This window comes from Mustela putorius, unplaced genomic scaffold, assembly GCF_011764305.1.
Source record: "Mustela putorius furo isolate JIRA1106 unplaced genomic scaffold, ASM1176430v1.1 tig00000129_pilon_pilon_pilon, whole genome shotgun sequence".
NCBI lineage: Eukaryota > Metazoa > Chordata > Mammalia > Carnivora > Mustelidae > Mustela > Mustela putorius.
In genome coordinates this window covers 21,984,063-21,996,138 of record NW_025421290.1, presented here as the reverse complement: position 1 = coordinate 21,996,138, position 12,076 = coordinate 21,984,063, and the positions used below count along the sequence as shown (strand labels likewise).

The 12,076-nt window shown below is 44.7% G+C and overlaps 1 protein-coding gene across 2 annotated transcripts in view; it reads right to left on the bottom strand.

Annotated features, from left to right (window-relative positions):
• The window catches only part of EXD2 (exonuclease 3'-5' domain containing 2), a 52,557-nt gene continuing 40,481 nt past the window's right edge, over positions 1 to 12,076 (bottom strand). For both annotated transcript variants that reach the window (XM_004739007.3, XM_004739008.3), the window contains 5 exons: positions 11,511 to 11,842; positions 10,380 to 10,486; positions 9,993 to 10,128; positions 4,428 to 4,784; positions 1 to 1,459 (listed from right to left, as the gene is read on the bottom strand). In XM_004739007.3, the coding sequence (XP_004739064.1) occupies positions 1,243 to 1,459; positions 4,428 to 4,784; positions 9,993 to 10,128; positions 10,380 to 10,486; positions 11,511 to 11,842 (1,149 nt within the window). In that variant the 3' untranslated portion in view covers positions 1 to 1,242. The remainder of the gene's footprint in view (positions 1,460 to 4,427; positions 4,785 to 9,992; positions 10,129 to 10,379; positions 10,487 to 11,510; positions 11,843 to 12,076) is intronic.

Below are 12,076 nucleotides of genomic sequence, written 5' to 3'. Positions count from 1 at the left end.
TGAGCTTTGTGCTTAGAAGTTTTATTTATGAGTGTTAGAGCAACCATCACCAACTTGGGCACAATTTCAAAACAGCTCCTGTTGGATTCTGGCCATAAAATCACTAAGTTTGTTACGATCTTGTCAAGTAAAAAAAAACCTTTCCTCATACTTTAGAAAAACTGCTAATCACTAATAATTTATGCTCAAAGTGGTGGGTTCACATAAAGAGATGAAACACCACTGTTCTGAACATCTAAGTATATGAATTAATCTCAGAGTCCCACGCACGAGAGCGGGTGGAGAAATCCTCCCAACGCAATCTGACCAAAGGACTCCAAGAGAGAATTAAGTGTTGAAAAGAGGTCAGTATTACAAATCGGAAGGAACACAGAACACGGAAGGGACGTGACACTGATTCTGAGAGTAGAGAATCTTCCTCTCAGAAGGAGATTCAGCTAGAAAACCTTGCAGTTCTGGACACGAGGATTGCAATGAATAGACAACAAACAGCATGAAAGGGACAGCGAAGCAAATATCAAAGTTCTCTTGAGAGATGATGCGTGTACCTCTTTCTGCCCCACCCAGTTAGAAGGCCTATTTCCAGAAAAGGATTTCCTCCAGTGTTAGGGTGGAAGCATATGGCAGGAAGTCGCTGCTTTGGTCCTGGCTGTGTAAAGGGGAGCATCCTCAAGTATGGAAATAAACCGAAGTGACCTAGATGGGATGGATCTCAACCAGGTGAGATGTGGGAGGGCATGAAGTTAAGGAATTTATAATTATGAGCTTGAACTGGGGAAATGAATCTGACTCCTGTTCACCTCTCCAACCTCTGCAAGAATTTCTCCTGTCCTAACCCAATGGGATTAAAATACTTGACTGCCCCTGTTTGAGAAAAAACAACATACCGGGCAGGGAAGAAATGTATTAAAAACCTGAGCATCTTGAAAAGTCACTTCAGGGGAGAATCCTTCATCTGCTGTCTGTGCACAGGAAGCAAAAGAAGGAAAGTAAAATAAAGGCCAAGGCCCTTTTGTCCACAAATAATAAGAGGGAAGCAAAAGGAATTCTCACTCTGCCCAAGTAAAATCCAAAACCATAAGCTCCCCTTGAAGCAACAGCCTGCCTCCACCAGAAGCATCCTGGGATTGGCATGGGTTAGCATTCCGTTGTGACACTAGGCTCTGACAATTAATGACACAGGAAGAGGTGACTTTCCCACCTTGGCTCAGCTTCCCAGCCATCCTGGGAGGAGAGCAGCTCTCAGGACAGCTTGATGGGAAGGTCTTCCCCGTATTTCCGGAGCAGCTTCTGATGGTTGTGGTCCACTGACCACTGCTGGGGCAGGTGCTTGGGCTGCATGGAGTCCAGGAAGTGCTGTCGCCAGCGGCTCTCCAGCTGCATGAGGGAGCGCAGCCCGCCCTGGCTGTGGCACTGCACCACCTTCAGCCCATGAGGAATGTAGTTTTCGTTGGAAATCCTGGCAAGACACAAAGCACAAGGGTCTGAGGAAGACAAGCACAGGATGGTGTCACAGACGGCTCCAAATGCTGTGGGCCAGGGGGCTGCCACAATGTTAGATCAGGAGGTTGCTGGACTTCTAAAGGTTGATTCCTTTAGTGCTTTTTAAAAAATTTTATTTATTTGAGAGAGAGCACGTGAGCACAAGCAGGGTGTGGGGTGGCAGAGGCAAAGGGAAAAGCAGATTCCCCGCTGATTGGGGCTCAATCCCAGGACCCTGGGGTCATAATCTGAGACAAAGGCAGATGCTTAACTGAGCCACCCTGGCGCCCCCTACTTTAATGTTTTTTAAAGCATCTTTCCTACATCTGCCATTTTAAGAAGTCATTTGGACATACTGCACACAATCTGACAGAAGATATTTGGGGATTCTGAGCTATATTTGTGGGAGGCCACTGCCGGAAGCTCAGCCCCCACTACAGGAGCCGCACTGTCTGGCTGACAATGAGTGAAGAACATTGTTTTTTTATTTACTCCGGGGTTACTCAGGTACCAGCTTGTCCTTCTCAACCATACTCAGTATTTATATGGCGCTGCTAAATCACCCTGTGTGTTCTTATGTTTCAAACGCTGGAATACATACATGTAAAAATGCAAGGTGGGACATTTCTTTAGTGCCTCCTTTCTCACAGGAAGAGTGCCAAACCGTACAGCACAGGCAGTAGTCAGTGGTGTTGTAATAGCATTCTAAGGTGACAGATGGGAGCGTCACTTGTGGTGGGCATAGCATAACACATAAACTTGTCGAATCACTGTTGTACACCTGAAACTAATATAACACTGTGCATCATGTGTCACAATGTTGTGTCAGCTACACTTCAACTTTTAAAAAATTGAAATTAAAAAAAGATGGGGGTGCCTGGTTGACTCAGTCAGTAGGACATGTGACTCTTGATCACATGGTCATGAGATCGAGCTCCACGGTGAGCCGAGAGATTAATTAAAAAAAAATCAACAAATAAAAATCTTGGGGCACATGGCTGGCTCAGTCAGTAGAAATGCAGCTCTTAATCTTGGGGTTGTAAGTTCAGACCCCATGTTGGGTGTAGAGATTACTCAAAGTCTTTGGAAAAAAAAAAAAAGCCAAACCATATCACGAGAGATGTGTTTTGGTCCCATGAAATACTCAGTTGTGCAGCCGGTGCTGTTTAATGGGAAGATAAATCCTTGCCCTCTTCCTAACTAAGCAGAGAAGCCTTAAAAGTCCTCGGATGTCCTGCAAACAGTGCTTTCACTTCCTGTGAGTAACAACTACTTTTCCGGAGAAAGTCCCTACCCCATGGACTCAGTTCCCCTCCTTGCATTCATACCCCACTCTCATTCCTCCCTTCCAACACTCCCTCCCTCATTCCAGCAGTACCAGTGCCCTCCAGAAATCTGCAGCCACCTTACTGCTTAGCTGACAAGTGTCCCTAACTTGCCTATCTTCCCCCAAACAGCTTCTTCTCAGTCCAGACAGCCAAGTCCAGCATCCCTCTATCCTAGCAGCAAGGTGATTGGTTAGAAAGGTCTGTGACTGAAAGGGGAAGTTTAGTTGTATTAGCAAATACATCTGGGAATTGGTTGGAGGAACCATTCTCATTAATTTCTCATTGGACCTTGGCAAGTTACTTAACTTTAACCTCAGGGTAGCTAACATAAAAAATAACATCTATGCTACAACCTCACAAAATAGTTAGGAAGAATCAAAATAGGACAAAACTCATTAGTACTGTTTTCTAACTTCGAAATATTTAACAAATGCAAGATATAATGCTAGCAGTTACCAGTAAGAAATCTAAATCCTATTTCAAATGGTTGTTAGAAGAACCGATTAAGACAATTTATAGAAAGTTTATTAGGTTGGATAAATAGAGCAGGATAACTTGGGACGCCTGGGTGGCTCATTCAGTTAAGCATCCACCTTCAGCTCATGTCCTGATCTCAGGGTCCTTGGGATCAAGTCCCACATCGGGCTCCCTGCTAGGTGGGGAGCCTGCTTCTCCCTCCCTCTGCCAGCTTCTCCCCCTGCTTGTGCTCTCTCCCTCTGACAAATAAATAAGATATTTAAAAATATATTTAAATAGATTAAGACACCTACAACCATTTGATAAATGTTTGCTGCCATCTTTAAGATTCCGGGGTAATGAAACTGAAGTACAGCCAAGCAGCATCACTCTCACGGTTTTGGGAACTTATCAGTGCAATTCTTTCGGGCTCTAGTACTCCTGGAAAAGTGGTAACAGGAAGCAAAACTGGAGCAGGGGGCCCAGAGTTTCTTTCACTTCAGCCCTGTACCCAATCATTTGTCAGGGCCATCGGCTTCTCATTTAGGAACACTGAATTAAGTCATGAGTTCAACTCATGGGGAAGGAGAGGAAGCAAAGGAAGGAAGGAAAAAGAGAATAGTATGAATGGTAAGACCAATTCTGGCCAGTTCTATTTGGTGGGCCAGTACCCTGAATGCAGATGAGACAGCAAACATGAATCCATTGGTCTCAGTTCCCAAAGACCTGGATGAGGTAAGGGACAGAAAGCCATGTACATTGTACTCAAAAGCAACTTCAGAGACTTGGGGTTATTTTTTGAGTATTATTTTCATCTCCTCTGCTGACTTCAGGATTGACTTCTGCACAGAATCTCTAAGGCAGAGCTCCACTGCATTTGAACTCATCTGCTCATCATGAAAATGGCTGGACAGAGATGACCCTGAAGGGTCAAGGACAGAAGGCAAATCTCCTATGGAAAGGAACCTCTCACACCGATTCTTCTATCCCAGCCCCATGGTATTTTAAGCCATTAGATACTCAATGGGGTAACAGGAGGCTATGCTCTGAGCCTAAACGGCTCTTGGCCCCTGCCTGGCCGGCATCCCCGCTAAGCAGGTGGAGCTAGTGCCCCCAGAATGTCCCCCAATCCCTTCCCCGACCGGGAACTGTACACTGTACCTTGTCTCCAGGCTGGCCGCCTCCTGAAGCATCTCCTCCGTGACTGTGTCTGTGTGGTAAAACTCTCTGAGCGCCTGCAGCAGTTCCGCCTTTCGGTGAGCGGGCAGGCTCTCCGCGTTGAGCAGGGCCCTGGCCCCAGACCGTACCTGCCGGCGCTCAGGATCTTCCAGTAGGCGCAGCCCCTCCTCAGAGCCGATGGGGGCCTGGAACTCCCTGGCCAGCTGCTGCTTCAGGTGGTTGTCATAGTAGTTAGAGACGGCGTGGCAGGAGGTACAGAGCAGCAGCACGTCGTGGGAGTTGTGGTCTTTCATCTCAATGGGGAAGTGCTTCCGGTACTCGTGCGGAATCACATTCTTCCTGCCAAGCCCACCCAGAAGCAGCACTCGTTAGCATCGACACAGAACGCAGGTGGAGCTAGCAGGCAGGCTGCTGGGATCCTCCTCTGGGCGTAAACAGGACCGAGAAGCCTCACGCACCACAACCCAACAGAGACTACATAAAGGCAAAACTGCCTCTTCCACTCTTGGCCTACCTACCTACCTGAGCCTTGGTTTCCTCTCCTCAAGGAGCAAGTTCATACCACGTGCTAGCAAGAGGCAGCAGAGGGCCAAGGCAGAGGGAGGCTAACAACAACCTTTGCAAACACTGTGCTCCCAGAGAGGAAAAGTATCAGAGAAAGGAAAAGAAATTCTAATGACCTTCAACATCTGGAAAAGAACTCAAAGCATGTAGCAGGTCCCTCTACTCCTGAAATTTTGGAAGCCTGGTGACTTAAAAAAAAAAAACAATTTTCTCATCTGAGGAACCCCTTACTCAAACTATTTCCAGGCTCATCAAGGCCCATTGTTAATTTCTAAGGAAAACTGAGCTCTCAGGAAAAACTCTTGGCACACAACTATTTGTCTCATTTTATAAGAGGAGAGTAGGAGAGTGAGTTACTCTACTGAAGGCAGGGAGTAGAGCCAAAGTATGCCTTCAGGTCATCCAAAAACAGGCATACCTCATTTTACTGCACTTTACAGATACTGCATTTTTTACAAACTCAAAGTCTGTGACAACTCTGCATCGGGCAAATCTATTGGCCTCATTTTATTTTTTTTTAAGATTTTATTTATTTTATTTGACAGATAGAGATCACAAGTAGGCAGAGAGGCAGGCAGAGAGAGAGGGAAGCAGGCTCCCTGCTGAGCGGAGAGCCGGATGTGGGGCTCGATCCCAGAACCCTGGGAATCATGACCTGAGCCGAAGGCAGAGGCTTTAACCCACTGAGCCACCCAGGCACCCCTTGGCCTCATTTTTTTCCCCCAGCAGTATTTGTTCACTTTGTGTCTCTGTGTCACATTTTGGTACCTTTTCCTTATTATTATATTTTTGTGCAGATGTGAGATCACTGTCCTAGGAGTCACTATAGTAACTGATTTGGGAGGCCATGAATCATGCCCACATAAGACTGAGCACTCAATAGATAAATGTGTGTGTTCTGACTGCCTCACCAACCGGCCATTCCCATGTCTCTCTTCCTCTCCTCCGGCCTCCTTATTCCTTGAGATGAAATAATATTGCTCTCAGGCCAATCAATAATCTACTACAATGGCCTCTAAGTGCTCACATGGAAGGAAGAGTGGCATGTCTCCCACTTCAAATCAAAAGGTAGAAATGATTAGGTTTAGTGAGGAAGGCATGTCAAAAGCCAAGACAGACCAAAAGCTAGGCCTCCTGCTCCAGTTAGCCAAGTTGTGAGTGCACAGGAAAAGTTATCCAAGGAAATTAAAAGTGCTGCTCCAGCAAACATGTAAATGCTGTGCAAACAAAACAGCCTTACTGCTGGTATAGAGAAGGGTTCGTGATCGGGACAGAAGATCACACTGGCCATACAGTTATCTTAAGCCAAAGCCTAATCCAAGCCAAGCCCGAACTCTCTTCAATTCTGTGAAGACTGAGACAGGTGAGGAAGCTGCAGAAGAAAATTCTGAAGCTAGCTGGGGTTGGTTCAAGAAGTTTAAGGAAAGAAACTATCTCCATAAACATCAAAGTACAAGATGAAGCCCTAAGTGCTGATGGAGAAGCTCCAGCAAATTATGCAGAAGATCCAGCTAAGATCATTAATGAAGGTGGCTACATGTAGGAGCAGATTTTCACTGTGGATGAAACAGCCTTCTCTTGCAAGAAGATGCCATCTAGGATTTTCATAGCTAAAGAGAAGTCAAGGGGCGCCTGGGTGGCTCAGTGGGTTAAAGCTTCTGCCTTTGGCTCAGGTCATGATCTCAGGGTCCTGGGATTGAGCCCTGCATCAGGCTCTCTGCTCAGCATGGAGTCTGCTTTCTCCTTTCTCTCTGCCTCCTTGTGATCTCTGTCTGTCAAATAAATAAAATCTTAAAAAAAAAATAATAAAGAGAGAGAGAAGTCAATGCCTGGCTTCAAAACTTCAAAAGCCAGACTGACTCTCTTGCTTGGGACTAATGCATCTGGTGACTTTAAATTGAACCCAGTGCTTATGGACCACTCCCAAAATCCCAGAGCCCTTCAGAATTATGCTAAATCTACTCCACTTGTACTCTCTAGATGGATGACAGCATATCTGTTTACAGCATGGTTTACTGAATATTTTAAGCCTACTGTTGGGACTACTAATCAGGAAAAAAAAAATTCCTTTTCAAATATTACTGCTTGGGGCACCTGCATGCCTCAGTCAGTTGAGTGTCTACCTTTGGCTGAGGTCATGATTCCAGGGTTGTGGGACTGAGCCCCACATAGGACCCCTGCTGTAGAGAGCTGGCTTGTCCCTCTCCCTGTGGCCCCCAGCCCCTACTCATGCTCTGTGATTTCTCTCTCCCTCCCTCTCTCAAATAAATAAATAAAATCTTTTTAAAGTAAAATAAAACATTACTGCTCATTGAGAGTGTATCTGGTTACCCAAGAACTCTGATAGAGATGTACAATGAAATTAATGATCTTTTCAGGTCTGCTAACACAACATCCATTCTGCAGCCCATTGATCAAAGAGTAATTTTGATTTTTAAGCCTTATTATTTAAGAAATACTTTTCATAAGGGCTATAGCTACCATAAATAGAGATGCCTCTAATGGATCTTGGCAAAGCAAACTGAAAACCTTCTGGAAAGGATTCACCATTCTAGAGGCCATTAAGAATATTCATGATTCATGGGAAGAGGTGAAGATACCAACATTAATTAACAGAAGTCTCTAGCCCTTATGGAGGACTTTGAGGGGTTTAAGACTTTGGTGGAGGATGTAACTACAGATGTGGTGGAAATAGCTAAAGAACTGGAATTAGAAGTGGAGCCTGCAGGTGGAAGTGAATTACTGCAACTGTTTCATCCCACAATAAAACTTACAAGGATGAGGAGTTGCTTCTTGTTGAATGAGCAAAGAAAGAGGTTTCTTGAGATGTGAAGACTATTGAAATGACAACATATTACATAAACTTAGTTGACTAGACAGTGGTAAAATGTGAGAACTCTCCATTTTGGAAGAAGTTCTGCTGTGGGCAAAATGCTATCAAACAACATCACATGCTACAGGGAAATCCTTCAAGAAGAAGAGGTTCATCAATACAGCAAACTTCACTGTTAACTTATTTTAAGAAACTGCCACAGTCACCACCCTCATCAGTCAGCAGCCATCAACACCATGGCAATAATCTCCTCCAGCAAAAAGATTACAACTCTCTGAAAGCTCAGATGAGGTTAGCATTTCTTAGCAATAGAGTATTTTTATTTATTTATTTTTTTAAAAAATAATCTCTATACCCAACATGGGGCTCGAAGTCATGACCCCAAGATCAAAAGTCACATCCTCTACTGGCTGAGGCAGCCTGGCACACCAGCAGTAAAGTTTTTTGTTTTGTTTTGTTTTATATAGAGAGTGTGAGGAGGGGACAAGGGGTAGAAGTAGAGGGAGAGAGAGAGAAGCTCAAGCATGCTCCATGCTCAGCACAGAGCCTGATGTAGGGCTGGATCTCATGACCTTGAGATCATGACCTGAGCCAAAATCAAGAGTCAGATGCTTAACCAACTGAGACAGGCGCCCAGCAATAAAGTATTCTTTTTTTTTTTAATCTATTTTAATTTATTTATTTGAGAGAGACACAGAGATGGCAAGTGGGGAAGAGAGGGAGAAGCAGTCTCCCTGCTGAGGAAGGAGCCTGACATGGGCCTTGATCCCAGGACCCTGGGATCATGACCTGAGCCAAAGACAGATGCTTAACCGACTGAGCCACCTAGGCATCCAGCAATAAAGTATTCTTAAATGAAAGTATATACATTGTTTTTTTAGACATAACATTACTGCACAACTAACAGTCCAGAGTATAATATAAACAATTTTTATATGCACTGGGAAAGCCAGAAAATTCATTTGACTCACATTTTTTTTTTAAAGATTTTTATTTATTTATTTGACAGAGAGAGATCACAAGTAGACAGAGAGGCAGGCAGAGAGAGAGAGGAAGGGAAGCAGGCTCCCCGCCGAGCAGAGAGCCCGATGTGGGACTCGATCCCAGGACCCTGAGATCATGACCTGAGCCGAAGGCAGCGGCTTAATCCACTGAGCCACCCAGGCGCCCCGACTCACATTTTTTTTTTAAAGATTTTATTTATAGGGTGCCTGGGTGGCTCAGTTGTTAAGCATCTGCCTTCAGCTCAGGTCACAATCCCAGGATCCTGGGATCAAGCCCCGCCTCGGGCTTCTTGCTCAGCAGGAAGCCTGCTTCTCCCTCTCCCACTTCCCTTACTTGTGTTCCTGCTCTTGCTGTGTCCATCTCTGTCAAATAAATAAATAAAATTAAATTAAATAAAGATTTTATTTATTTATTTATTTTTGGAAAAAGACAGAGCATGAGTGGATAGGAGCAGAGGGAGAGAGAGAATCTTAAGGAGGCTCCATACCCAGTATGGACCCCAATGCGGCTTGATCTCATCACCCTGAGATCATGTCCCGAGCTAAAGTCAAGAGTTGCCCATTTAATTGACTGAGCCACCCAGGCACCCCTAAAGATTTTACTTTTAATTAATCTCAACACCCAACATGGGCCTTGAACTTACCACCCCAAGATCAAGAGTCGCACACTCCACCGACTAAGCCAGTCAGGTGCCCCTGACTCATTCACTTTATTGCGGTATTTGCTTTACTATGGTGGGCTGGAACCAGACCCGCAATATTATACTCCATGAGCAGTATCAAGGCTCAGAAAGTTGTGAGCCACGCATGGGAGGATTACAAGGACACATAGAAAAAGGCAGCTTCTGAAGGACATGGGTCTCCAGTCTTTCATGAGCAAAGGGAAACCACTTTCTTTATAGCAAACTGTTACTGAGAAAAGTGTTGCATTCTTGAAACCAAGAATGGGACCCAAGACAGACAGGAGAGCATGAAAAGGACCACACAGATGGCAGAAGTTCTCAGGAGTACTGAGATGACCCCTATGGACACGTCTCTCAGCCGAAATTGGCAGATTCAACCAAGACCCCTGAGGGCTCCACATGTGGCTACAAAGGCAACTTCCATCAGAGGCAGACAATCTGGGTGGCTGAACCCCACACTCACCGAATGTACGAATCTTTCTTGCCACAGACTACACACAGGTTCTCTTTAACCATCAGGTAATAGTCTCCTGGAGATTCAGGTCTTCCTGCGGGTTCAAACTGCAGCTTGACCACAAAAGGCTCCTCACTCACCAGCTCTGAGAGAAAAGATAAGAGACCAGCATTTGCCCACCCATCCCTCTGGAAAGAAGCCCCACCTGAAATGTTCTCTGTAGTGTCCTGGCAGAGAGTAGGGTTTCTGGGTTTTGAATAGCCATGTCCCACTTGTCTCAAGGTCGTTCTGCCTTCTTCTGTTCCTCCCTGCCCCTTGTCTCTCTGTCTCTCTCCTCACTCCTGCCAATACCCACGTGCACCTAAATGCAAATGCAAGGACAGGTGAGTCTCACACCTCCAATGCCTTTGTCCAGGTACCACTGAGCTTTCCTTCGGTCACAAGTGCAGAGAGGCTGTCCGTCAGGAGCATGGAGGAAGCAGTTATCATACAGAGGGGATTTTCTGCAGGGAAAGGAGAGATTAATAAAACTGGAAACTACCTATGGATCAAGGTAGCTTGATCTATGTTGTCTTCTGAGTGACTGCTATTCTCAACACTAGGGTCCAATATTATATTTATGGAAAAAAAACTAATGGGGCAAAAAGTCTTGATTGTTCCTCCATCTTCATGGGGCTAGGAACTAAAAATGAATTCGTTTAGCTAGTTTTTATATTTATGGAACAAGGAGTGAGTTGGGTAGTATATATACAACAGCTCTGTTGTGAAAGCGAACAGGAACAGAGCACCAAGAACACTGCTCTACAGAGTAATCATTGGGTTAAACAAAGTAAATTAAAATTAAAGAACTTCAAGCTAAAGTAATGAGGGCCACATGGGTTTATTTCTGGCTCATACGCAATACTGGCTTCAATTTAATCATCCAATTCCTAAAGGCACTCTGCTACAGGGACCAAACTTCCACTCCAAAGCACTTATTAGTCATCTTTCTGCAACAGAGGCGTTAAGTTGCACAGAAAAACTCTCACTGGTTAGAGAATAATATTGGCTTAGAGCTGGATGCCTTTCTAAATAATCAAATACCAAATGAACAGGAAATCAGATGATGCATTTCTCCTGAAATGTATGAGGCAATTCATGCCATTCATTTTCGCAGCTATCCTGAGCAAGCAAGGAGTAATAATTATACCCTCATTTATAACTGGAGAGGTTATAGGGCTCAAATCATACCAGGATCAGCGACAAAGCTAGGTTAAGCTCTCCTTATGGGCACTCAATTCTAAAAATTAGAAAGTAAAAGAAGGGGAAAAGGAGGAAAACACATAAATAGACCAAAGGTTAGCTCTAAATGTCCTTGAAGGAAAGGGAAAAAAAAAAAAATTAACCTCTGGGGGGAAAAATTAACCCCTTGAGCACCATCGTCCTACCACACAATCTTCTCCCCAGTCCTAAGATGAGGCATCATGCCTTTTGCTGGAGGCTGGGCCTCTGCATCTCTCTCTACCAGACAGAGAACAACTTAGTTACCTGGCCGAATAGCCCACCCCCAGGGGCTTTCTTTTATGCTTTCTGGGGTCTTTCCCTTGGTGGTTGCCTGGCGTCATTCCATCTGTCTTAGACTTCTTATTTCTTGGCTTCTGCTGAGTTTCTGCTGCTTCCCCATTAACCTCTTCCCCCAGTCGGCTGAGTCCTTTGCTTCGGAATGGGATGTCTACCATATCCTGGCAATTTTCCAAGACTTTTCTCCAACCCACATGGTCATCGTTTTCGTCTACAGTTGAATTCCTAGAGAAAGGGTATCCAAGAAGATGGAGAAAGAGAGCCACTGAAATCTGGGCATCCCTGGCAGCATAAATCACCTGAAGAGAAAAGTCAGAGATCAGTGGAATCTGGAAGGCACACCAGAGAGAGCAATTGCCAAGTCAGTTACAAAGACACAGACAACTTTCAGGATTCTAATTCAAGATGTACAATACCCGAAGCACTGTGTACTTCTTAAAAACCTTTTATGATGAAATATTTTGCACTATATGAAAGTAAACTGAATAGTATAATGAATCTTCATGTTTCTTATCTATGTTATAACTTATTTT